General features: G+C 41.6%; 1 protein-coding gene and 1 long non-coding RNA gene across 25 annotated transcripts; one reads left to right on the top strand and one right to left on the bottom strand.

Annotated features, from left to right (window-relative positions):
• Positions 1 to 1,129: 1,129 nt before the first annotated feature.
• Positions 1,130 to 7,560, bottom strand: LOC124684790. Of its 20 annotated transcripts, none has more exons than XR_006997177.1 (11): positions 7,449 to 7,560; positions 7,211 to 7,338; positions 7,057 to 7,116; positions 6,436 to 6,540; positions 5,629 to 5,682; positions 5,113 to 5,171; positions 4,911 to 4,937; positions 2,867 to 4,795; positions 2,528 to 2,571; positions 1,745 to 1,907; positions 1,130 to 1,616 (listed from the first exon to the last, which is right to left on the bottom strand). XR_006997177.1 is itself a non-coding variant. In XM_047219057.1 (11 exons), exons 3-10 carry the CDS (start codon positions 6,567 to 6,569, stop codon positions 2,558 to 2,560), a joined length of 414 nt encoding a protein of 137 aa, XP_047075013.1. In that variant the 5' UTR covers positions 6,570 to 7,116; positions 7,211 to 7,338; positions 7,449 to 7,560; the 3' UTR covers positions 1,914 to 2,227; positions 2,528 to 2,557. The 20 variants fall into 20 exon arrangements, 3 of the variants coding, with proteins under 3 accessions (XP_047075013.1, XP_047075007.1, XP_047075000.1); XR_006997184.1 differs by having other exon boundaries at positions 6,436 to 6,471; XM_047219057.1 differs by lacking the exons at positions 1,130 to 1,616; positions 1,745 to 1,907 and adding an exon at positions 1,914 to 2,227 and having other exon boundaries at positions 2,867 to 2,956; positions 4,684 to 4,795; positions 6,436 to 6,471; positions 6,548 to 7,116.
• An 11,453-nt stretch (positions 7,561 to 19,013) lies between these two features.
• On the top strand, positions 19,014 to 23,731 carry LOC124684776. Of its 5 annotated transcripts, XR_006997157.1 has the most exons (5): positions 19,014 to 21,490; positions 21,572 to 21,700; positions 22,082 to 23,126; positions 23,216 to 23,305; positions 23,501 to 23,731. It is a non-coding gene; the product is annotated as an uncharacterized LOC124684776 (long non-coding RNA). The 5 variants fall into 5 exon arrangements; XR_006997156.1 differs by having other exon boundaries at positions 23,216 to 23,731; XR_006997154.1 differs by having other exon boundaries at positions 22,082 to 23,305.
• Positions 23,732 to 27,109: the final 3,378 nt, after the last annotated feature.

The raw sequence follows: 27,109 nt of genomic DNA, 5'->3' as shown, positions 1-27,109 counted from the left end.
GGACGATCACGGTGACGCTGCCGCTGTTTATTCGTGTGATTAATAGCGTCATTGGTGTGCCCCTTCCTTTCCCTTCTCTTCATATTCGTGCGGTTAATGGTGTCGCGGGTGCGCCCCTTCCATTCCCTCTCCTTTTGGTGCTGGTGGATGATCCTTTCATGAACTAGATTTTAATGTGCGCCTTGCCGCACGATCCCGTAAAACTCGAGTATGCTTCACAGAGGCTTTTTCTGTCTCTCACTACCGGAAGTATTTTCTCTGTATTGTATTCAGTGATCGCGATCAACATGCCTAGTTTTGCTCTTTGTTTTTTACGTACTTGTTGGAGCTGAAGTAGAAAATTCAAAAAAAAAAAATACACAACACATGGATTTTATTAAAGTAGCTGGTCACAACAAAAATAACATAAGGCAATAGAAGCAAAAAAAAAACAGTCATCAGAAAGTCAATTACAATCTTTACAATATTATAGATATACATAAAGTGCATAAGATTAAAGGTGTATGAATTGCTAACAACTGCATATCACAAAAGTGGTCAATATGCTAACATCAACAAACTTTTGGGTCTAGCTGAATCGCAGGTAACTTTCATGTTAGGATGGCGGTAGCCCTTGTCAGAATACATCTAAACTTAGCTGTCTAGGCTTTAGTTTGGTCCTGTAATTTATATGAACACTTAAATTAGAGAGTATGTATACATTAATACAGTACCTTTAAGCACTACATAATGTAATTTACATAGACATAACTCTATACAGAATATGACACTCATATCGGCAAAACTCCATCCAAAACAATATTGGTCTTCACAAAGAATCTGGAACAATGATGTCATATAATGTTGCACATGAGTCCATAGGTTTCATGCAAGTAGGATTAGTCAGTAGGACTGGTATATCCTGAGATCTGTTAACGTAGCCTATGATTTTTTTTTTACATAAATAGTACATGGAAGACATCAGAATTTCTTTAAAGAGACGGAACAAATAAAAGCTGATTTGGTTCAGTGGTTAGCCAACAAACCATCAGCTAGTAGAACCCAAAGAAAGCTACAACCGATTGCATTGACATCAGCTAGTAGAACACTCCACCAAGATAGGGACCCAAATTGCATTGACATCCTAATTAAATTGCTTGAATTATCAGAAACACTCTGTGGGGTAATCTAGACTTGATGTACTACAACTTGGTTAATGTTGTCCTCTCTTTTATATCACTGTTTGATATCCTATGTAAACAAGGATCAAGCAATTTAATAAATAAAAACATGAACTCCAGTATACGACAAAAAATATCAGAAGAGAAGCAATTATTGCTAATTCCATATTACAATGAGCAGTGCAACAATTATATGTGCAACAATAGCCATACAAAGAGAAATCATAGAAACATAGTCTAAAAAAGAACTAATTAACCTAGAAGTCTATCAAATATTTTTTTACCCCACAATTTACAAAATAATCATTACCAGAAGACTCTCCTTTGTATGGTAATGAATCAAAATACCTGTAACGGAAATAGGGGACATTTATCTTCTCTAGCTCCTCCTCTTGCTCCAGACTCTCACCAACAACAACACATCGCGCTCAGCCAGCAGCTCGCCATGGAAAGACACTGCAAGGAATAGGCACCGTCGAGGTGCGGTCAACACGTCAACACGGAACCAACACTTCACAAGAGGAGAGGACACGGTGGGTGAGCACGTGAGAGATGAAGTGAGGGATGTTGGAGAGGGAGCTCACCTCAGTCATAGGCGTCACCCTATGGTTTGGCAGCGGCGTGCGGCTCTGTCAATACCATCCTTGTGTCCCCATACAACTTCCTCATCTGCAACTTCCCGCCTTCTCCTCCATGCCAAGATCATCCTCCTCCATCCATGTCACCAATTCCACCCTCCGCCTTATTCTGTATTGTATCCCACCGTGACATAGATATAAATAATATCGGATAATTTCAGAGACCTAATATAGATAGAAATAACATCTTTGAAAAAACATTAGAAATGAAGCACAACTCGAAACCAGCGTGCCATCATAAAAAATTCCTTTCATAACATAAACGGATAAAAAAGCACATGGAAATCATACTGGAAAAACTATCCAACATATGAATTTGAAAAAACCCTGACCATACATTTGTGCATACAAATTTTCGTAGATTGCCTTCAAGCTTTCCCTCATTTTGTTCCCTCCAAGGGATGTAGGCAAACCAGTACCATAGAAGTACTGGAGTATTAAATGGTCAACAATCACAATATCAGGGTTGCAAACTAAAATGATCCATATTGTTAAATCAACTTTACGCCAGTCTGGTCGTTTCTTAACTGAGCAAGGGCAGCCCTTACATGAAAGCACAGATCGATATTTTTTACCATGTTTCTTTGTACAGGAAAATATAAGGACAATACATGTAAAGAGAAAGATACTCAAGTTAATAGGTATAGGTAATTATACAGTAAGGCTTGCAGAAGCACAACTTTCAAATAAATTTAAATGGAAGATAGCATGCTTTGAAATGTTCATTACCTGGATCAAGTCACTGAACGTTGATCCTGATCATCTACCTAGAGCTGTTAAATTTGCCACATAAAGACAACCAAAGTTTTAAAAAATCACCTCTGTAAGTAAATATTAGTACTATATGTTATGAGGTAAATACCACTCACTCAAACTTGAAGTGCTGATATGACATATAACCAATCTGCTACGCATAAGCAATTATCTCTAATAAGTTATATCATTTAAATTTTGGTATGCATGAATGATCACAGGGAATCTGATAACATTATGGACACACGGCAATTCCTAGAAAGCTAGGAAAAGAATATAAAGAAGTGAATTCCTGTTGGCTGATATGAAGCTTACCAAATAACATGTCAGCCGACACTATTAATCCCAAACCAACCCGGCCTACTGATGCTATTCCTTGCCGCCATTCATCTCTTCTAGTGAAAGCTGCAAAGCACACACTAAGCATTGTTGGTGTGAGTGAACACCCAATAGAACAAACACATGGTTTGGGATGAAATGTAACAAGCAAGCAATTAATTATCATGATGTGCTAGTGGTTCACTTAGGAGTTGGACAAAAGGTGGAAACTCAGGGGGGCAGTCATCTTGTAATAAAGGACGGGGCTGTATTGGAGGGCAATATGTATCGAGGCATGAAGAGAAAATCATCTGCTGCATCAGCTTTCCCTATGCAGCGCTGTGATGGAAGACACCAATATCCTCGTCCTAGAGATTCTCTTCGTTTGATGGATAAGGTAGATTCTGTTGATTCCCCGTGCTTAATGCTGGGTGAAAAATGCATGCATGATTCGTTAAATAACAAACAAAGCGAATGGCTTTCCACAAAAGAACTTGGCGGTGGTTAACACTAATGTTGATTATTAGTATCCTGCTGTAACAACTCAAGATTACGATACTAATAGTGCCACATCCTCTGTTGGTAGTTGCAGTCCCTACGGTATCCCCTATAGGTCAGCACATCCTCAAGAGTATGTCAGTGAGGATATATGTAGTAGGAATGATGATGAAGCTTCTATCTCTGGAAGAGAATCACCACTACTGAAGGAAGAAACCCATCTGCTTGAGTTGCATGCTTATCGTGCAACAATGATGCACTATATTTGTAACACCCCCGTTTCACGATAATCGTTTTCCGACAAAACATACCTTTTGACTCTATAACCATTTTTTAATTGGTTTATCGAATCATAAATCCGATTCTATCGGGCTTCTCAAGATGGTCGAAACAGACTACTCGTGCCCCCAAATCGGCCTCCGGATGCATCTTCAATGGCTTATTTCAATTCAATGGGCATGATTATTTGAATATTTCAAAAATATCTCTAATTTGTATTTTACAAAAATGAAGCTAACCCTTTGTCCCCATCTCCTCCACCACGTGAGTACCTCCTCATCCATATCCCCAAAGCCTGCTCCCTCTTCTTTGCTGCTCACACCCGAGCTCCCTTCCCCTTTCCCTCATGGCACCTCCTTCCTCCCCTTCCTCCTCTCCCTTCCTCTCCCCTAAACTTCCCACTTTCACCACGACCTACTCCTTCAGGTACAGCCCGACCATGGAACTGATCTTGAGGAAGAGGAAGACAAGACAAGAAGGAAGAAGAGAAGATACTCACCTCCCCTGTCCGATTCCCCTTGCTCAAACATCAAGGGTGAGTTTTCCCACCCTCCATGTTCCTCTTTTGTGTTGTACATGGTGATTCCTAGGTTCCTAGGGCAGGAGAGTAGCAAGATCGTTTAGGGGTTACAGGAAACATGTTCCATATTCCCGTTTCTGGACATACAGGTTTAGAGATCATCAATTTCGAGTACATAGACGGCAAAATTAGAACACATACTTAAAAGTGTTTTGTAGGTCTCATTCCAGCGATCATTTTGAGTGGTCATTCACTCAATTTGGTTCAGCGGTTTAGCTGCAACGATGAAAACAAGTTGCTGGTATGCTTTTATAAAACTCTATGTTCATAGTTTTAAAGCATAGCTTCTAGTGTCCCTCGGGGGAAGATTAAATTGTGTTCTACAGATTTATAGCTACCTGGTACCTTATACTTCATGGTTCAACCTGTTTTAATTAATTCCCATGAGTAGGCACCATCATTTACACATCGGTAAATGATAGAAAGTAAATGAAATGTTCAGATTTTTTAGGAATACCTCGAGGTATACAACACTGAAGCCCAACTCGCCAATGTACATACCGCAAAATTTTCTCCAATAAAAGGCCCCAAGTGTCCTGCTCCCTCTTTAGTTCCAGTAGACCTAGTTCCTATTTGAGACCGCAAGATACAGATACAATTCAAGATGATGAAAAGGAAAAGCATCCGAGCAGAAGGCCTAGCACTAACAGTTTGATATTTCTCTCAAAAATCTGAAACACATACTCGGCTCATTTTCTTAGAATCCTGAACCTGAAACATGAAACATCATGAAGTAAAAATGTATAGCTCAAATTCAGATAATTGATGTTGCAAGCTGATGAAGAGAGAGATGGGTCTACAAGGTCCTCTTGACCAAATATTCATATGTATATACATGAAGAAAATTGGGAAAGCCGGCTCAATACAACATTCTTTACATAAGTACCTGATGGTGATGAGACCGCCATAGCTGCAGCGGTAGCCGGAGATGCCAGGGAGCGGGACCTGGACAGGTAAGTCATTAACACATGCGACTAAAAATCACAAACCAGATCGAATCTCACACGTCAAAACTAAAAAGTGTACCGCAGTGGAGTAATGAAAAACTGAACAACCATATGCATTGGAACATAGGTGTTTATAATTATATACAGTATCAATCGGCCAGTGGCATCGATCAGAGCCTTAGCACCATCTGCAGTGCCCATTAATAAATCCAATATCTACTTGGCAATTGATAAATGAAGACATAATATTTTAATCAATAGCTTGATCCTAAGTATGGTATACCTCTTTAAAACTTATATGCATGTGTACACTTCCTATTTAATGAAAAACAATTGAGATTATTATAGCAAATGAATGGCAAGGAAGAACATTAATCGAGTGCTAATATAAAATATTTGTGTATGCGATTGACTATAGCTAACAGAACGAATGCACATCAATGTACCTCCTTTACCTGTGTCCAAATGATACCTTTGCTTACTAAACAAAATACCAAATAGGCATGTCGCTTTTGTGCGTGTGGGAGGAGGGATCATGGCGAAAGCAGCCGCAGCCAATCAGAGAACCGAGAATACATCAAGGGAAAACATCAGAAATATATGGACAAACATAGCGAAAAGAGAACATTCAGTACCTACATTTTATCAAATAGGCTGTCGGTATTGAACTCGTCCCTCTGAGTTCAATTAACTAAAGCTTTAGCAATTTTTTGCAGCTATGATTAAATCAAGAAATCACCAAAACAGAGCTTCAACACGGTGGCACTACACATATTTCTACGGCCATGCCCAAACTGAAACATTACTAAAACTTGTGTTGATAAAGACAAAGACAAAGGTAGCCAAAGTGTGTACGGAAATTACAAAATGAGTCTTCAGGTGGAGTAAGAAACTGAATCCTCTATCCTAGAGCTAGAGGAAGATCCATAGGTAAACCCAAAATAAAATTCATTTCCACAAGCACTTTTTGCTAACTTTTTTAGAATATATGTATAAATAATATAAGAGGTACCAACCAGTTCACTACAGGGTTGTAAGAGCACCGTAAGAGGCAGCTACTCATATTGTTCATTCAGCAGAGGACCATAGAGGCAACTACTCATATTGTTCAATGTTAAATCTTAACACTGGAAATGTACGTAAAATATTCAAATATGCAGAAATCAAAATCATCATCAAATACAACACATGAGGCAAGAGTGGAGCAAAGATACATAATATGAGATGCAACACATGAGGCAAGCATGGGCCATCGGAGCTACCTTTGCTGAGACGATGGAGTCCAAAGTGTGTGGCAGCTGACCATGAAAAGGAAAACTAATAAGAATAAGGACCATACTTTCAGTTTCCGAGATTAACAAAATCACCTGAAACGATAGAGGAATGGAAAATCCATCAAGTTCAGTATTATCCAGTTGGTAGAGCCACATTTGTGTATGATCTAGAACACAAACAATCAATGATTTTGGCAAGCAATAATCATATCTAGGTAACAACCAGGTAAATCAGGACTGAAAATAACCCGAGGTGAGGGGAATGGTGAGAGAGAAGTGCTATTTGTCTCTGCGGTCAAGGAGGACAACAAGTCAGGGAGCAGCAGCAGCAGAGAGGCGCAACTAACGCCAAATACATTAGATACCAAACAATAAAAAGTTCATATTACTCCTTGAAACACACCTGAACCAAAATAGCCTTAGAGTAAAATCAGATTGACATGAATTTTATCCTCAAAAGAAGATTCAAATTTACATTATGACACACACGCCATAGCGTGTGGGGGTGTGGGCTGTGTCAGCATATTAATGAAGGATCTTAAATCTCATGAATTAGTATCATGTAGCTGGAACACATCTGGAGGTAGTTAAGCTTTTGAGGTTATTTACCTTAACATCATTGGACTGAAACTGTTAGTGTCCTTGAGCATGCTTCTATTTGTTTCTTCCCTGCAAGGAATATTGGCAGATTAAACCATGACCTGTATAGAATAAATAGGACAAAAAAGCAATGAATCTTCATCTGTGTGACATGGTTCCCTACCTAGATTTGCATTCGGGTTTGGGACATGAACCTTCGTTGAGAGAGGGGCCCTAGGCCAGCGTTGCGAGATCTTGCCCGACTCGTCCGCACCTGGCATCACCAGCGTCGGCTCAACACATGTCCTCATCCTGCTGAGAACCGAGCAAGATGAAAGGGAAGGAGTGGAACTGAGCAAGATGAAGGGGGTGAGTGGAACTACGCAAGATGAAGGGGAGGAGGGCAGCAGCGTCCCACAAACCTTTATTCAACTCCGGATAGGAAGGCGAGGCGGAGGACATCAGCGGTTCGAGTGGGGCTGCAGCGTCGCTTGCAGTGCGGCCACAACTCGGAGGAGAAGCGACGGCTGCGTCGCTGGGTCGACCGGGCGAGAGAGGACGTCACGCGGGGAGGCGCGCACGGGCAAGAGGGTATCCCCGCCGCCGCCGGAGAAGGAGATCTCAAGTCCAATGCGGTGGTGGACGGGCTCCCCGAGGAGGCGCGCCGCCGAACCTCTAGCGGCGGTGGGCGTTGAGCAGGGCGGATGGGGCATGCCATACGCGAAGCTCGCGCCTTTCGCGGCACCCGCGCCCAAGGCCGGAGGCCCCGCTCGCGCCGACTCGGAGCTCGTGCCCAAGGCAATCCAGCGACATCAGAGACGAGGGAGAGGGAAGGGCGGGAGGAGAGAGAGAGGTGGGATTGGGGAAGAGGCCGGCGGCTGCGGCGATTGGGTAGGGTTTCTGTGAAGAAACGAGAGAAGCCAGAGAGAGTGAAGTGAAAATGGATGATCTCATTGATGTACTGTTCAGGCCTTATATAGTATCCGAACATGCGTCTTTTACAATGTCGGTTACAGTACGCGTCCCTTCCGAACAGGCATAGCAACCCTTCGGAGAAGTTGGCGTTTGGACAACGCTAGAATAAGGCAACTCCCGGCAGTTATTACTAACATAATCCTAACTGCTCACTTAGCCTAAATATGACGCTAACTTATTCCTAACACTCCCCCTTGGACAAACGCTGTCCTTTATAATCTTGAGAGCTGGAATTCCCTTGTCTGATCTTGATGTTCTCCGATCTTGAAATCTTGAGAATCTTTGATCTTGTATAGTCTTATATCTTCCTAAATCCTGTGGGAAAATATAAGAAGAAAATATAGAAATTTTGATATACCATGGGTATATTATTGTCTCATTAAAACCTATATGAGCAATCCGTTGGAAAACTCATAAGGAAGAGAGTACAATATTTTTTTATTTATCAGATGATAATTAATAAGTTCAGTTATAGGAGTTTTCTCCCCCTGAACTTTGCATTCATTTTCAATATTGTTCTATATAGAAATCATATGCATTTGAGTAATACAAATGCTATTATCTTGATAGATAATGGTAGATGATTCTGTTGAATCTGAACTACATAATATCCGTCTAGATATGATTGCGAACACATTATGTATTGAATAGACTCTGATGATAAAATCATCGGCATATACATAGGTCATGTAGAATCCAAGGAGGGATTTTCTTAACAACTAAATGTATGCAATCTTATCCGAGTATCCTTTTGAATAGGGAACTCTCATAGTCGATTGTACCACACAATCTTCGACTTTATTAATTCATGGAGTGACTTTTGATTTTTTTTTACACAATATATGTTGTGATTGTTCTTGGACATTCATATAGATATCCAAGATGAGTGATCCATATGAGTATGAAATCACCGCGTCTATCAACTGCATGGATAGTTTATTTGAACTGCCAATAATATTGATATCGAAACGTAATTCCACTTATACCAAGAGGGTATGTTACATCATAATCGATGTCGGGTCTCTGCGTGAACCCTTTGTGCTACAAGCCTCGCTTTCTCACCACCTCATTGTTTTCATTATGAACGAAAAGTCACTTGTCTTCCAAGAGGGAAGATGACTATGAGGAGAGTCTATTACTGTGGTAAATACCTCTCTCTTATTGAGCGAGTGCTATTCTTATTTAATTGCCTCCTTCTAGTTGAACCAATATATGAGTGCATGAGGCACTCTACCATGGATTTTGGTTCAGGGCCCTAAAGGTTTAGCAATCTAAGAATAAATATTTGTCGACAAATGTAGTCTTTATGTTATATGATTCTGTTGAATCAAGAAAAATTGTGGAAATAATATTTACATCTTTTTAACTCCGCGTGATCTCCCATAACAATGGAGTCAAGGTGTTTCGATTTCCCAACATTTCAAATAGTGTGCACATTTATGTTGGGTTTGGATGATGAGCATCCGTTATGTTTTATTCAACTTGAGGTTGAACTACATTTACTAGTTGAGGAGATAATTTCCTCTATTTCCGCGGATACATATGAGAACTCATTTCTCATGTGACCATGTTTCTGCCCCTAATGCTCTCATTTGGGGAGAATAGTGGTGGTACGAGATACTTCCACTATTTTATGGCACATTGCATGCATGCATAATGTAATTTCATGATGTCTTTGTCATAAGTAAATGTATGTGACAAATTTGCAATGTGTTGCAAATATATTGAACTTTTATGTTCAGTTTTTAAGTACGTGAATATGAGGACTGAATGTCTGATGGCATTTGTAATTTATCGGCATTCTTTGTGGTACGAATCTCCCCTAATGCCGAAAATGTCCTTATATTAAGTGTAATCAGCGTACGGGTTATAAGCTATTCTCCCGATAGGAGCTTGAGATATTCATGATTGACGGATAATAAATAAATAATAATATCTCACATAGATCCTATACGCTGGAGTGGTGATATTGGTAAGAACCAAAATATCGCAGATAGGAAATACTTGTTTCATTTCCACGTACTTACTGCAAGGGGAAGCAGTATGATATGCAGTTGGAATGATCTAGTATAGATCTGCCCATGTAAGACCGCGGGTCTACAACAAGATGTTTGTATATTAAGAATATGTATAAGTGGTCATTGTAATTTTAAGGTGAGAGAGATTTAAAATTATTTTTCTCATGGCACATGTGGTGCACATAAAGTCTGATGACTTGAAATTTACAACTTTTAAGTTGTGACCAACATAATTGTTAATAATTTTCTTATCATACCTATTCCAGGATGATCAAGGCAATCTTGCCAAGTCTTGAATTTATCAAGGTTTTGAAAATTATCTTGTAACATAAGGTACGGGTTTTATGTATGTATAACATAATCGGAATAAAGGTATAATCATAACACAAGAGTGCATTCTGAACTACAATAATAGTACATATAGGGAGTATGAATATGGTTCTTTAGGAACCAATAACTGTTCTTTTATGCCTATTTACGGTCATAACATCGTCCTTACTCTTAGTAAGAGTTTGGAAATGTTTTATTTCCCTTAAAAATGATAGTAGTGGTGGTACCACTCACTTAAATAGGATTTTTGTTTTTCATCGGATTGTTACCCGTAAATAAAATAGAATGTATAGAATATATATTTATTCATATTCACCAACATAGTATTTATGTTACAAATATCAAATATAAATACATTACAGTATTATGTCTGATTCACATAATACAATATACATAGTCTGATAGACTTTTTACATAGTCTGATAGACTTTATTCTACTTATTGTTATACAATATAACATTTTGTAGTAATTTAATGGCTAAATGACATCAAGTGTTTATGGAGTTTAATTGAGGTCTCCAAAAACATCTTGGGTGTAGTCCACAAGCATGTCTTCATCGAGGATGATATCGTCCTTTGGCTCGAATTCTTCAATAGAACTTTGAGATGGACCAACTTGAGAGTTGTCTTGTATGTCGTTGACGTGAGCTTCAGCTTTGTTTCCATGAACTTGTTTGACTTCTTTGCCATACTTCATGTATAGTTCCACGAGGTGTTCGGGCATACTGCATTCATTAGTACGATGATTCGTACATCCACACCTTTGACAAGTTTGAGAGTTGTCATTTTGGTTATTTTTATTGAAATGACCATTCCCCTTAGATGGACCGTTGGTCTTTTGACTATTGTTCAGTTTCCACTTTCCCTTAAATTTTCGGAAGTTCCTTTTATGGTTTCCAAATTTACTAGTAAAATGAGCATTAGCATGTGCTTCAGGGATTGGCATGGCGCCCGTTGGGCGAGCATTGTGATTTTCCATGAGAAGTTCATCATGCTTCTCAGCCTGAAGTAATGTGTATATAAGCTCGGAATACTTTGTGTATTTACGTTGACGATACTTGCTGTTGCAATATCCTCATCGAGGGGTGGAAAGTGCATAAGGTTTTCTCTATTAAGTCCTCGTCCGAAACTTGCTTATTGCAAAATCTCAGTTTGGAATTAATCTTATGCACTGCAGAATTATATGCAGCCACAGACTTAAAGTCCTGGAACCTTATGAGAGACCATTCTCTCTGGGCTTCCGGCAACATTACTGCTCTTTGTTGATCATATCTCTCCTTTAGGAAGTTCCATAAAGCTAGTGGGTCCTCTTCCATCAGATATTCAGTTTTTAAATCAGGATGGAGGTGGTGCCTTATGAAATGCAATGCCACATACTTTACCACTTGTGGTATTTCTGGAGCATTTTCAGGGGGTGTGGCAATGCAAGGGCCAAGGTTACGTCCGGTCAAATTTATTTTCATATCCATGGCCCATGATAAATAGTTACTTCCATCAACTTGTAGTTCTTCAAATTCTTTCTTATTGATGCCAGCCATTTTTCTGCATTTGTGACCATGTATTTTATTAATTTTACTTGATAGTAAAATTATTTTGGTAAACAACAATTTTGTTCTAGAGGAACAATTTTAAGCTGATGCTTTAGAAACAAATATGTGTAGATCTTCGAATTTCAAGTTAACACATTGTAGATAATCTCCATTTTATGGAGTACATCTCTCGGTACTAGGAAGCATAATCCGACATATGTCAGTAGACGCCAATCTAGTACCCTATGTTATACTTTGACTTCAATATATTTGGAAGAGCACTTTGGAGATAATCATTCATCGTAATGACAAATGAATATACCTCACAGTAATGGATAATCTGTATTTGTACAGTAGATGCCATTACCTTGTGATTCGCAAATATGATTCTAGATAGTCACTTTTTTTTAGTCTCATATTTTATTAATGAGAATTTTGCACAAAATTGAATTTCAAATGCAAAAATAAATAAATAAAATGAAATTGTTGTACCGAATAGACATGTTAGAATATGCTACAGGCACATATATAAATAACATGTCATATTTCATATTCGAGTAGACATGAGGTCTAGAATATAAATTTACTGTGCGACAGAGGAACTGAGGTTCCTAAAGTACTACGCACAAATACGGATACGTGGCAGATATGGAGCTTTCCTAGATTAGAAGGACTACTCTACACAACGCCTAATAATTAGTAGTAATTAATCAGCACTAGGAAATCTCCGGCGCGGCGCACGCCGCGCCCATGTTGTCTATGGTGCAGCATACTTTTTTAAAACAACATTTTTTTAGTTTTAAGAGTACGGGATTCCTTTTCAGCTGCTGAATAGACATCTAAAACTCCACTGCGCCTTTGGTAGGCGGCGGATGGTGGAGTGCTTTTGTTTCTAGATCGTTGGTTAAAGTATTGTAGAAATAAAACAATATCCGGGTTGCTGAGGTACCGCGGAAGTGCCGGTGAAATAGGCGACGGATGGTGGAATGCTTTTGTTTTCGGTGTTGCTAGAAAAAGAAATGGTAGTATTTCTCCGGCCGAAATAGGCAACGGGTGATGGAGTAGAAGAAGATTATCCCAGGTGAAAATGCGACGAATGATGGAGTGAGTACATTTTTTCGATGCTAACGTAGAAGAACAAAACATTATTTTCCCTAAGCAAAAGAGGGGACGGATGTTGGATTTTTTTTTGAATCACCGTTGAAGAATTATGCACTACTAAAGAAATATCGTCGGGTAATCACTATCCAGAACCACGGTACGTTGAACGTTCGTGTAAAAATTACTACCCTTCTGCGTCGTTGCAAAATGTCTGACAAAGAAATATGTGGCCTTAAATATTAATAGTAGGTAGTTAACGGTGTTTTTCATAGTTGACATCGGCAATATTCAAGATGTCTACTAAGAAATTGCTTTCTAGAAAAATATAGGTAGTTACCACCTGGCGATACGGAAACTAAACTCGAGGTTGACATTACCATGTTGTTGCACCGTTGAGAAATTATCGTCGCTGAAATATGCGCCCTCGAATAATTATTGTTAGCTAGTTAACGACATATTTCGTAGTTGACATCGACCCATGCTTGTGCACTTGTTGAGAAATTACCGTCGCAAGAATATGCACCCTTGAATAAGTTGACATCGGCAAATTACTTCGACGTCTAAGAATTTTACCGAGACAATATATTTTTAAAAAATAACTGCTAAATAGTTAACGCGGTAAAATAGTGTTAAAATATTTGTACCGATAAATTGCTGCGCATTTTTTCCAGCTTATTTATATATTAAATTCATGGTTAAAAATTAGAGGTTTTCATTAAAAAGTAGTGTTAAAAAGATTACCAAAGCTAGGAATTCAGCATAAAAAATTGTCAACAAAATCCCTAGAAAAATTATAAAAAAGTAGGAAAAGGGAAAAAAAACTGAACCTAAGTCACTGTTCATACGTGGCACTGTTCATCCATGCATGAACAGTAACTTGGATCGCTGTGGTGCAAGCAAATAGATTTGGCTTTTATATATTACCGCCGCACCTATTTTGGTAATCCTTTGAGAAGACACAAAGAATTTAAATTTAATCTTAAATTTTAAATGTTGCAATTATTTATAAAATATATTTAATGAAAATCAATACACACTGTGGAGACGGTGCACATAACCGTCCTAGTTTCTTTCTCACACTCACAGGCATGGAGCAGACAAAACGCACGCGGCACGCATGCGGAAGTCTCAAGCATCTTCAACACTCCTAGCACCGACCATCCGATCCCCTTCTACTCTCATTTCGGTGAAGCTACAGCCACCGCTGGTCCTCCTCAATTCCGGCCAGCGGAGCATCAATCGGCAAAGGCGAGCATACTACGGTGCTCCTCGTGGCTTGCATCGCCGGTTCGTCACCACCGGTATGTCTTTCTCGCCGTTGCTCGCACCTGTAGACGCACAACCTAGTCCGTGAGCTCTTGGCTGCCCTGCGGCCTTTTTTGGGGAAAGCAGTCACACATAGGGTGCATCGAGCCATAGTGGCTCGGCCGAGGGAGACGCACACCCACCGGCAGCGGAGAAGCTCCGGAATCGGAGATGGATGCGCCACCGTGCCATGGTTGGGGCAGTAGCCGCGAGCCCGCGACCCTGTTCGTCCAGTGGTTGTTCGGCAAAGGCGACCACAGGGGTCAATGCGACCTCTCCGGACTCCATGACCGCAGCCCGCAGTTCCACCCGTTGTGTGGTGTGAGGAAGGAGAAACCGATAGGTTTTTCTTCACTTGTACCTATCTCATTCTTTAAATTCTGCATACATCCGTTCATTTTCTTTGTCCAAAGATGGCTGAGCTGCTGAGATCTGATAAAAAATCGCGACTACATGATCCCATAAGTCTAACATTACACTGGATTATCACCAAGCAAAATGACAGTATATATAATGATAGAAAGTAATATAGCGACAGGGTGTAGAAAGGACAGCCTTCGATTTATCCATTGACAGCAATTACACGAAGTAGTATACCATACATTGGACAAAGATAAAGAAGATCGAACCTTCAAAATAACAAATAAGGAAACAGAGAGAACTGGACAATTCCTACATTTTTCTTCTATCTAAACCGAACACATTATGCTTGCAAGCAAAGCACGAAAGCAGAGCGCTGTCTACAGGGTTCTTCCACCTAAACCAAACACATTATGGTTGCAAGCAAAGCATTCTTCTTAAGTACATACTCCTACTAAAAAACAAAATTCGACAACTACAGAATTCGTAAATTGATTGCCTGAATGTGATCCTGGATCTGCAGTTGATGATAAATGATTAGTTTCCACTTCGTGCATACTAATGCAAGTTTCCAAACTAAGCAAATATATATAAAGGCTTACCATAGAAGTTTTAGAGAGGAAGTGTCATACCAAAAATAGCATCAGCATTTATGAATAGAATAAGTGATGGATAGTTGCATCTAGTATCTGGTCAGGTATGTGCTAGGTTGATTAGATGGGAAGATAAAACTTTGACGCGCACCATGCATGGTATAGCCTCAATAGCAGCACACAACACGAGTGCATTTGTAAGCAGCAAGCTGTATTGCCGATCCAAGGTACTTGTCATTTTTTGCTGTCATATGAGTTTTCATAAAAAAAATGGAGGTAGAATATACTCAACTATTGGGGATGAACTCAAGTTGCACGGTAAGTTAGATGTCTTAAACTTAACAAACCGGGTGACCACACATCCAACTGAGCCATATTCAGGTGTCCACTCTTCAAATGAGACAGACAACATTTTGTGCAAAGATATGAAGGGATAATCTTGGGAAAGAACCATAAATGCACTCGTCACCTAATTTCTTCACTTGAACATGAACACGCATTTTTTTTTGTCAAATTCACACACATGTTTAAGTCTGAAAAATAGGTATCGGGATTGGGATGCAAAACCGAGTCTTTGAAACATTTTTTGTGAAATATAACACTCAGCAGGGGCCACTGTTAGACTTGTAGATGCAGCTGTAGGTGCACCCTTGTACATACATCTTCTAGTTTTACCATGCAGATATTGAGCCTTATCCGAGAAAAATGTATACTTATTTAGAAACGAGAGACATAGCTGTTCTGCAAGGAGGAGCTTTCTGGTAAATCATTCTCCGGAACGTTGATCTGGTATAGGTATTATTTTCTGAGAACGCACAATGCACTTGAAACTTGACAGATCATCCATAGTTCTTGTCTCGAGATCAATATATGCTAGCACACTATGGATCTCCGATGGCACTTACCCACATTTGCAAATCAAATTCTTTTAGAGTCAGATGTACCCGACCAATCGTCATGCTCCTTAAATGAACCATTGTAACTCCCATAGAAATTCGATAGGGACAACCAAGGTGATGCATATATTACACCAATTATAATTTAAACATTACTCCTAAAACCACAAAATATGGTGATGCATATATTATACCAAAGAGCAAAACTATGAGTAAATAATCATGAAAACCACATTCCAAAGATCATACCTGAACTTGTACACCATATAGTCCTGCCGGAGAATCTAGATACTTTTTCTCATTGATATCTCAATACACAGTACAAAGAAATTAACATCTACTTGGTAGTGTTAAACCGGACCATATACAACTTTGTATTAATGAACAGTTGCAATAATATTAGCAACACATTTAAGCTGTGAGTTGACTGCTTTGTGGGCCAATTTGAACTAAAAAGAGAAGGTCCAAACAGATTTCACACCGATAGTACTTGGAAAATTTAGAAGTAAGATAAACATTGCGAGTGTACATTATATCCTAGCTACTCCAGCAGCCACACTCACATACATAGAACTGATGTTGGATCTTTTTCATCTATCTAAACTTACTGCCACCTATAAAGAACTACGTACACACAGCATACTGGTCATTTAAATTAGATCCTACAACTGTAATACTAACAGTAATTTTTCATATATCAGTAACTACTTATTTCAGAAAGCATGCAAGCTGAAAATGGTAATAGTCATATAATGTAAATGAAAAGGCAACGATAATAAGAACGCCAAGATAAAGCATCCACATGTATTTGATAATAGAAAAGGCAGGACCATGAATAATTAAAATATAAGCATGTACTTTTACTCCCAGTGGCAAACAAAAATAAGCTAATTCGTTGGATGATGCCCAAAACATTGGTAGTTAACAAAAGACCAACGCTCTAACCTCAAATGTTCCTAGTGGGGTTCTCAGAATCTATCCTTCATCATGACAAATAGAAAAGGAGCAATGAAATTAGACATGAACTATCAATGAAAATCAAGTTGGCCTCTCAGTCAAAACGGAACTGAGCTGGATCTTCTGTCATACATCATTTCCTGTGATTTGCTCACATGTGTTATCTGTTTGTCCAAGAGAACAAGTGGCTCAAACTCATCATCAAGCCCCGTTCTACCAACTTGCCTAAAGTGATAGCACGTCTCCAAATCTATTTATGTTCTTAGTGCTAATAGCTCATCAAGTTAACCAAAAAATACAACCAATTTGATTCTTGATCAGCATCTACAGCCATGTGACCGGTATCTACATCTGGTTAATATATGTTACATAATTAGCATCACTGAGGAACATAGAAGAGAGGATAGTATCTTCTATCTGGTTAAAATCTATAGTTAGCATTACTAAGAAATATAGAAGAGAGGAGAAGATGACTCAATTTTTGGCACTGACCTGCTCTTCCTCTTTGGCAGGGGTTATCTGCTGCTGTTCAGCTCTGTCTCCGGCCTCCAATCTGGCCGAAGACAACCAACACCATGAGATTCAGGGCCCAAGAGGACCTCTCTGTTCTTACCCTCTACTTCACCATGACAGTTACCTCCAATCCCTAACCGGGGGAAGGCAACCCAACCTGTCCATCCTCATAGAGGCCCAAAAAAGGGATATGCACATGGGAGAAAATAAGACATGGGAAGGAGAGCGTCAGATGGAGAGAGGGACGGTGTGCCACGGTGCCTTCCTCGACGGCGTCGTGGTCGGATGGAGGCGGAGAGGTGCGAGGCTCTCCGGCGCGGTCGTTGACCCAAAGCCGACCCATCAAAGTCATGGCGGCCGTCGACCCTGATCGCCGCCAGAGGATCCTCCGAGCGCCGCCCTCCTTCGTTCTCGTATCCATCGGAAAGATTTCCGAGTGCCTCACCCACCTCTCCCTTGTTGGCCACGGCCAAAACGTACATACTTGCCGCGGCGAACGCTCCTGGCCGTCGTGCGACGGACCAACCGGAGACGTAGTGAGGAGTTGTAGCCGGCAAGTGACGCTAATGCCACCAGCCACGGAGGAGCTCGGCACGAGAGAGCACCGCGGACGCCTCCGCATGTTCATGGTTGCCACGGAGGGAGAGGAGGGGGTAGATCCTAGGTGGAGCATGTGGACAACGGGGGTGGGGATTGGGGAGGAAGAGAGAAGCCGGCGATGGGGATTGGGGACGGGGGAGATGGGATTGGGAAGAGCCTGGATTGCTCCATGCCTCCATGGTCATCCCCACCGCTTTGACCGCCGCTGCTGGCGAGGAGGAGAGAATACAAAGGATGGGCCAAAATCACCCACGACCAGCCAAAACCGGTACCACCGGAGATTAGAGGTGAACAGAAGAAAAGGTAAAGAAGGTAACCGGTCCCCAAAGAACGGATCGACCGGCTGACTGCCGGTAACCACAAATTGTATGAAGGAAAAAAAAGAAGGAAAAGGAACTAACAGAACGCATCTACCAGAATCCATCTCGCGTCTACAGGGAAAAACATTTACGTGGCTGAGCGTGATTAGAGGAAAACGTGGAGAAACAGTTCCCAAATCGCTCTCCTTCCGGCAGAAAGGTTCAACTTTGATATAGTTTATAATATAATGTTATTTATTAACATGAGCGTGGCATGTAAGGCCTTTGGCCCACAGCCTGTGTCGGCACCGCTTTGAAGCCTTGGACCAGCAGGTCAAAAGGGAATCGAAGAGTGGATAACGCCCAGTTCGAGCATCTTCTTCTTCCACCGCTCCCCTACTCCATGCGAGTGCCCACGGGCCACGGCCACAGGTAGTTCCATCAGCGGCGGCGGCAGGGACCATCCGCGGAGGAGGAGGGGCGGCTGGTGGTGGCCTCGTCGAGGCGAAGTTCTCCGACTTCGTCCGTGAGGCCGAGCGCCACGGGCGACCATGTCCCTCTGCGGATGCCGGCGGGGCGGGCCGCCATGGCTGCGGCAAATCGGCGGAGGATGACGCGCGCTTCCAGTGAGGGCGTCGGGAGTTGGGGTACCGGCTCGTCTTCCTCTTTCTCCGGCGCTGGGAGATTGAGGTCGGGGACGGGGAGAGCCCGAGGGGAGCGTGCGGGAGCCGCGGCGACTACCTCCTCCTTCTTCACCAGTGGCGGGTGCGCGTCCACGAGAGCCGCAGCCGACGACGAGGAGAACTCCGGCACAGGCACTCGTTCATAGCCCGGCGGAGCGAAGTGCTGCATGTCCTCGTCGGATGGCGTCGGGGACGGGAGGCACGGTCCGAAGCCGTGGGCCCGTGGCGCATGCAATAGTACATCGTCGGAGGCGATGCCGGTGGTGGCGGTGGTGCCAGGAGTTCCTCGTCGCCGAAGTCGCGCTCGGGGTCGTCCACGAGCCAACCGGCGCTTGGTCCGCCCAGCAGCCACTCCATGGGCGGGACGGCGAACTCCGGCGGCACCGGAATCAGTTCGTCGGCGTCCGCGCTGATATTTGAGGCTGAGGCCTCGTCTTCATACACTGCGTCCACCACTTCTTCCGCGGCGACCTCCGGCGCTGCGACCTCCGGCGCGGCGACGACGGCCGGCTCTGCAGCGGCCACCGGGGTTTGTTCCCGGCGCACAATAGCCGTGGTGCTTGGCCCCGGTGCTCCAGGGGAGCGGTGGCACTGCAGCGGGCGGTTGTCGTGACGGTTGTGCTGCTGGGGCGCCCAGCGGTTGCCACGAACGGGGCGGCGGAGGCCACCGCCAAGGCCGAAGCGGCGACGGGACACCCAGCGGTTGCCGTGGTGGCGGCGGCGGAGGCCACCGTTCTGCTCTGGGCGACGCTGATGGCGACGGTCAGAGTTCCAACGGCGAGCGGCAGCGCGAGTGAAAGTCCGGCGAGAATAGTTGGAGCGACGGTATTCCCTAGCCACAAATTGAGCGAAGGAAAAAAGCAAGTTGCGGCGGGGAAGCCATCTTTACTCACCTTTCTCTGTTCTCCTACTATTGCCTATTGCTTTGGCAGAGACAAGTGCATGATAACGTGTGAAGAAACGAGAGAAGCGAGAGAGAGTGAAGTGAAAATGGATGATCTCATTGATGTACTGTTCAGGCCTTATATAGTATCTGAACATGCGTCTTTTACAATGTCGGTTACAGTACGCGTCCCTTCCGAACAGGCATAGCAACCCTTCGGAGAAGTTGGCGTTTGGACAACGCTAGAATAAGGCAACTGCTGGCAGTTATTACTAACATAATCCTAACTGCTCACTTAGCCTAAATATGACGCTAACTTATTCCTAACAGTTTCGTCCCTCACTGGTTTTGTCTCACCTATTCTCCTTTTTTGAGCCAATTAGATAGCGCCACGTGGACCAGCAGTGGTACATGGAAAAAGGCAACCGGCCAGCCCGTGCCTGCCAAGTTTCCTGCGTGGATGCTACCGTGGATACGCTGTGAGGCCCCCGTGGGGGCATCATATATACCTTCAGATGATGTGTTGTGCGTTATCATCGTTTTTTTTATACTACTGTCTGATCTCTCCTACGACGACATCCCATTGATCTAGATCTACATCCATGTTTCTCTCTTTGATCAGCATCCACACGCACAATCACATCCACCCACCTCTGGTACGAGGTGCCCTCGCAGGAGACTCGCGCACTGTGAGGTTTCTGAAATCGTCTTTGCTCATCTGGGTGAAGAATTTGGCACAAATATTGACCTATTACATGGTGTTCGTTTTGGACAAGTATTTTCGGGCATTAATCTTCGTCGTGTGGGTTAGTGGGTACCTACGCCTGTGGTGGGTGGAAGGAATAGGATGGGAAGCAGATGATGAACAAAATGCAAAGACCCGCTTCTTTCAGGTGTGTTGAAAAGACCCTTTGCTGAGTAGTTTGTAATTTGTAATTTCTTTTACACACAAGTTGCCCTGTGCTATCAACTCTTCTATTTGGACGCGTAAAGGGGTTTGTTTATACAAAAGCACTATCGTTGATTCATGTGTGGGAAATCATAGCAACTCCATCTTGCCTTCCAAAGAATTTATTTTGACAGAGCAGGCTGGCGCTGGCCATCTGTCCATATGACATTTTCTGGAATCAATAGGTCACGATTTACATCCTTATCATTTCTTTTGATCCACTAAATTAGCTATTGAAACCTCTTGTTCTCTGATGGTGCCTTGAAGTGTGGCTTTGTCATGTTCTTGGTTACATTATTTAAAGGAAAATTCAGTAATGTGAAGAAGTTTAGTGAGCTAATTTCTGCAGTCCATCTGAGCAAAACGGCCTTAGCAGCAGTGGAGGAGCTCCAATCGTCTTCCGCCAGCGGCAACCTGATCAACCGAAGCTCCTTCGCCGTCTACATTGAGCATCTGACTTTAACCAACCTTAAGTAGGTTTGTGAACGTTTTGCTTGTCTTCTTGAATAATTTAGCACACATATACATTGATCTAATATCGGTGCATACATCAGATACGTATTTTCTTACGTTGAAGCACCATATTGTGGGTTGATCTGCGTTTCCAGTGGATAATGAACACAATGCAAAAGTCCTCTTCTTTCCACTGTGATGCAAGGACTCTTTGCTCGATTCAGTTTCAGGTGAGAATCCCAAGTTCCCAACTTCTCACTAGAACTGATAGCAAGTTTTTGTTTGTGGAGAGGTGAAACATTATGCTTTTGGCTCTGTGGGTATGGACCTGATTAGTCAAATTCATTGTGTTTTTTTCTTTCTCAATGGTAATGGAATTTACATCTTTTATGTGGCATTTCAGAATTGTATAGTATTTTCCAATCATTATTCAACTTTTCATATTGTAATATGGCTACTTACTTTAATGATCTATCCCTGTCATTTATGTGGTTATTACTTATGAGTTGCAAAGAACACAAATATGAGTCATTTGTTATCACTTCTCTTAAAATTTTTTGTGATGGTAATATTCCAGATCGACTAATTGTTCGATTGTTCATATTGCATAGGTGGTAACGCACTGAAACATAGGCCTGCTCACCGCAACGTTCCAGAACCAAGAGCTTGTTCTCATCAGAAGAAGAGAGTGCGAACACGGTACTGTTCCAAACACAAGGTAAAAAATACCATTGAAATCCAAGTGCTACTCTAATAATATTGATCAACTGGGTTCTGACTGCTAACAATATTACTGTAAGATATTAAGTAGACAAGGAATGGCTGGAAACAAAATTATTGAAATGGTACCAGAGAGTTATAGGCCATCTGACAATTTTTCTTGAATCAGCCTATTAGTTTAACTTTCAGGGCCTATTGACCATGCTTGTGGCAGATTGAAGTGGACCATGGAAGAACCATTGTGCAGAAAAGGCTGGCTTAGTTCTTATATTAATAGATTCTATTAAATTGACTTTCAAATCAATTGTTGTCTGCAATCACACACATGGACAATGGCTCCCTATGTGATGAATTTCTTTGACTTTTATGGTGTCTAGCATCCTTAATAGCTTCTATCACATTTTCTTTTAGGTGCATTTGAATAATTTGCATGATTAAACGGTTAATTCCCTGATCTTTTTGTTGCAATGAACATGTATATGTTGCAATGTTCTTCAATATTTTTTAATAAGGAAAAAAATACAAGCAGCAGTACACTTAAAATGTATGCAATATTTCAGAAGCATGCCATATCTTTGAATTCCAGCTAATTATCTTATGCATGATTGTCTGGAGCGGAAATTTCGGTAGTTCTGGATTGGACTATCCTTGGATCGTCATTTTTTGGATGGGTCAGTAAAAGGTTTAGGTTTGTGGAATAACTCTGAATTAGTAATTCTAAATTATGTTTACGGCGATTTCAGTCCACTGGCATACCTGTTTCCTGTTTGTTCATTAAATTTGCTTCAATTTAAATCTTGGGCATACCTGTTTCCTGTTTGTTCATTAAATTTGCTTCAATTTAAATCTTGGGCATACCCTTTTAGATGCTTTCATATTTGGTTCAGCTAGCGACCTGGCATGTCACTCCAATCAGATGCTACTGCCTTTGCACTTGTAAGTATTGATAGCATTTTAAAGGTTTATTACTTTATTCTTTGATTCAAAGCATATAATTTAATTAGTATGCTTTTACTGTTTGCAAGCTATGGACTTTATTTTAGAAACACAAAATCTGCCCAGTATGAGTGTATGACAGTTGCAATGAATTCTCAAGCATCTCAAGCATCCCTAAGGTGAGGAGAAATTTTTAGTTTGGTTTGCAATGCAGAGGATGCACTTTATTTCATAAGAAGTTTGAGAGTGGGAAAGTGTTGTTGAGTTGTTTGCAATCTGCTAAGGCTGTGCTTGCTTCCGTAAGAAGTTCCAGATTAGAAAAACGTTATTTCTGTGTCTGTTAGACTAACCTGAGTGCAATTCGTTTTTGTCAGGTAACCTGAGTGTATATTGACGTGCTTTATTTTTTTGAGAATCCCAATGCTACGGTATGCCAAAAATATGTGGATAACAAAAACGTTGATATGAAGATACAGATAAATCGAAGATCAGAAAGATGTGAGCTCAGATTTTATTTATCTGATACAGTAGCAGGGTTTAATAAACATTCCTTGTTATTATTCACCTGGTTCTGTTGGTACGTTAGAACGAAAGTCAATTGTATTGTGTTCATATTTTTTCGATAAAGGATGCTTTATTACTCTTTAGAAGCAATTACATCCAGCCTCTGCATAACCAGGATGCACACAGCCGTTTATGAGTCTTAAGTCCAAAAAGGTGCCAAACTAAAAAAGAACTAGGCGGAATACATATCGGAACGATGAAACATATAACGCCTAAGGTGTGGGTGGGGCTTCAATCCGTAGACTATGCTGCCACTCATGTAGGGAAAAAGTATCCCTCGCCGTAGCCTCCAACCGTGTACAGACCTCCGTAAACAGGTCTCGGTTCTCCATGCGCTGAAGAGGTAACCACAAACGGAGAATACCTGTACATCTGTAGATGACCTGCAATAAAGAGCAATTTTTATCATTAAAAATCTTGTCATTTCTACTCAGCCAAAGCGCCCAGATAACTGCTAGCGCCCCCACCCTAAGAAGCAACTTAAACCTTGGATCTATACCATGAAGCCAATTGCCAAAGACATTGGCCACACTAGTCGGAGGATACAGGGTAGACGCTACTTGGATGACAGACCAAATAGATCTCGCGAATTGGCACTGGAAGAAAAGGTGTTTAATAGTTTCATCGTGATGACAAAAAACACATTGAGTACTTCCGTGCCAATTCCGCTTAACAAGATTGTCTTTGGTGAGGATGACACCTCGACGAAGATACCATCCAAATATTTTTATTTTTAATGGTATCTTCATCTTCCAAATTTTCTTATTATTATCAACTGGTAAATCAGAATGAAGTATGGCGCTGTATAAGGATTTGACGGAGAAAGAGCCATCTACATGTAAATTCCACCTAAATTCATCTGGTTCAGGTGATAGATTAATATCCCCCAACCTTTGAATTAAGGCATTCCATGCCAAAAGCCTTTGTCCTAGTAAAACTCGTCTGAACGTCACATTCGGGGGAGAAGTAGCCATTACTGTGGCAATGGTATCTCCTTTGCGACGAACGATACTATACAACGCAGGATACTGTTCGCTTAGGGGTGCATTGTCTAACCAAGCATCCTCCCAGAACCGTATCTGTGCTCCATTCTTAATTGAGAAAGTTCCATGACGGAAAAAGATATTCTTTGTCGCCATTAGACCAGCCCGAAGTGTGAATCCCCAGGTTTCCAAACCACTTGGGATAACGTCTTAGAGCCGATATATTTTCTCCGAAGAATAGATTGCCAAATCCCATCCTCGGTAAGGAGCTTAAAAAGCCATTTACCCAGAAGAGCTGAATTCTTGACCTCGAGGTCATGAACTCCAAGCCCGCCTTGATCTTTGGGACTACAAACTATACTCCATTTAACCAGACGATATTTCTTTTTCTCGCTGTCCCCTTGCCAAAAGAATCCGGATCGATAATAATCGAGTTTGTGCAGAATTCCTTTTGGCAATAGAAAGAATGATAACATATACGGTACCATATTTGTCGGTACCGAATTAATGAGTACCAATCTTCCTCCCGGGGACAGCAATTTACCTTTCCAAGCTGCTAAGGCGCTTACGTAATCTTTCTTCCACTATTTTCCATTCAGCAATTGTAAGTCTCCGATAATGAATCGGAATACCCAAATAGCGAATAGGAAATTGGCCTTGCCCGCAACCAAACAACTCGTATATAGAGCTGTATCATCTTGGGCATCACCGAAGCAGAACAATTCACTTTTATGGAAATTGATTTTCAATCCCGACAACTGCTCAAAAGCCGCCAAAATTAATTTCAGGTTGTGAGCTTTTTCGAGATCGTGATCCATAAACATGATTGTATCGTCGGCGTATTGAAGGATAGATAAACCACCATCAACAAGATGTGGAATCACACCTTCAATCTGACCATCAGACTTGGCCCGCTCTATGAGTATAGCCAGGCATATCCGCCACAATGTTGAATAACATTGGTGATAACGGATCCCCTTGGCGTAACCCTTTTCGTGTTTGGAAATAATGGCCGGTGTCATCATTAACCCGAATTGCCACACTACCTCCATACACGAAATCATTTATTAAAGCGCGCCATTCAGGAGAAAAACCTTTCATCCTAAGTGTCTGTTGTAAGAAAGACCACTTGACCTTGTCATAGGCCTTTTCAAAATCTAATTTTAAAATAACCCCATTTAATTTCTTAGTATGCATCTCATGTACCGTCTCATGCAAAACCGCCACTCCATCTAGGATATTTCTTCCTTGCATGAAAGCAGTTTGTGATGGTTGAACGACATGATCTGCAACCGTATTAAGTCTAATGGTGGCCACTTTCGTGAAAATCTTGAAACTTACATTTAAGAGGCAAATAGGTCTATATTGTTGAATCCTTTCTGCCTCATTAACTTTCGGTAACAAGATTACTTCACCAAAATTTAGACGAAATAATTCTAGTTGTCCTATATGCGAGCACCGAACAAATCTAGAAGATCCGTTTTAATAGTATCCCAGAAAGTTTGATAAAACTCCGCTGGAAAACCATCGGGACCCGGTGCTTTGTTGCATTCCATTTGGAAAATCGCCTTCTGCACTTCTTCCTCAGAATACTGTGCAGTTAGTAAGCCATTTTCCTCTATAGAAACTTGGGGTATATCAGCTGTTAAGTCCTCATTTAGAGAGAAGGAACTTTCATCCGGAGGACCAAACAAGCCTTTATAATAATTAGTAATGTAAGATTTGAGTTGCTCATGGCCTTCAATCAACCCTTCATCTTGAATAAGAGAGTGAATACGTTTTTTCCGATGTCTCCCATTGGCTATGCCATGGAAATATCGCGTATTTGAGTCCCCTTCCAAAATGAAATGGGCTTTGGAACGTTGATACCATTTGAGTTCCTCTTCGCGAAGAAGACTCGCCATCCGCGCATTGGACTGGTTCTTAAGTTCAATCTCATGCGTAGACAACGGTCTTACCTCGGCAACCGCCTCTAGCTCATCAATCATAGTTGATAAGCGAGCCTTCTCCTTTTTGAGGAGACCGGATGTATGGGCAGCCCAACCGGAGAGATGTCCGCGCATTGCACGCATTTTATTATTCCATCTCAAGATTGGAGTGCTACCCCCAACTGGCCTCTCCCAAACCTTCTTAACCATCTCATGGAACCCTTCTCTATGTAACCAGCCAAGTTCAAATTTGAAAGGCCGCTTACAAACAGGTCGGGGATTCCCGGTAGTTAAGAGGATAGGAGCATGGTCAGACAATTTTTCAATACGTTCTAGTGCACGAACAGACACCATAGGGTATTTATCTTCCCATTCGGTATCCATCAACACGCGATCTAGCTTTTCGTATGTGGGCTCAGGCAAGCTGTTGGCCCAAGTAAACTGTCGACCAGACATAAACACCTCTCTTAAGTCAAGGCTATCAATGACAGCATTAAACAAGAAAGGC

This window comes from Lolium rigidum, chromosome 1, assembly GCF_022539505.1.
Source record: "Lolium rigidum isolate FL_2022 chromosome 1, APGP_CSIRO_Lrig_0.1, whole genome shotgun sequence".
Lineage (NCBI taxonomy): Eukaryota > Viridiplantae > Streptophyta > Magnoliopsida > Poales > Poaceae > Lolium > Lolium rigidum.
The sequence above is the reverse complement of the archived record's forward strand: the minus strand, read 5'-3'. Positions and strand labels throughout refer to the sequence as shown.

Coding starts and splice junctions, on each gene's coding strand:
- LOC124684790 (XM_047219044.1), bottom strand. CDS start 6,569: ATGGATTTTCCATTCCTCTATC. Junction 5,172..5,628: donor AAGGTATCATTTGGACACAG/GTAAAGGAGGTA, acceptor TTACCTGTCCAG/GTCCCGCTCCCTGGCATCTC. Junction 4,796..4,910: donor ATTCTAAGAAAATGAGCCGA/GTATGTGTTTCA, acceptor GGTCTCAAATAG/GAACTAGGTCTACTGGAACT.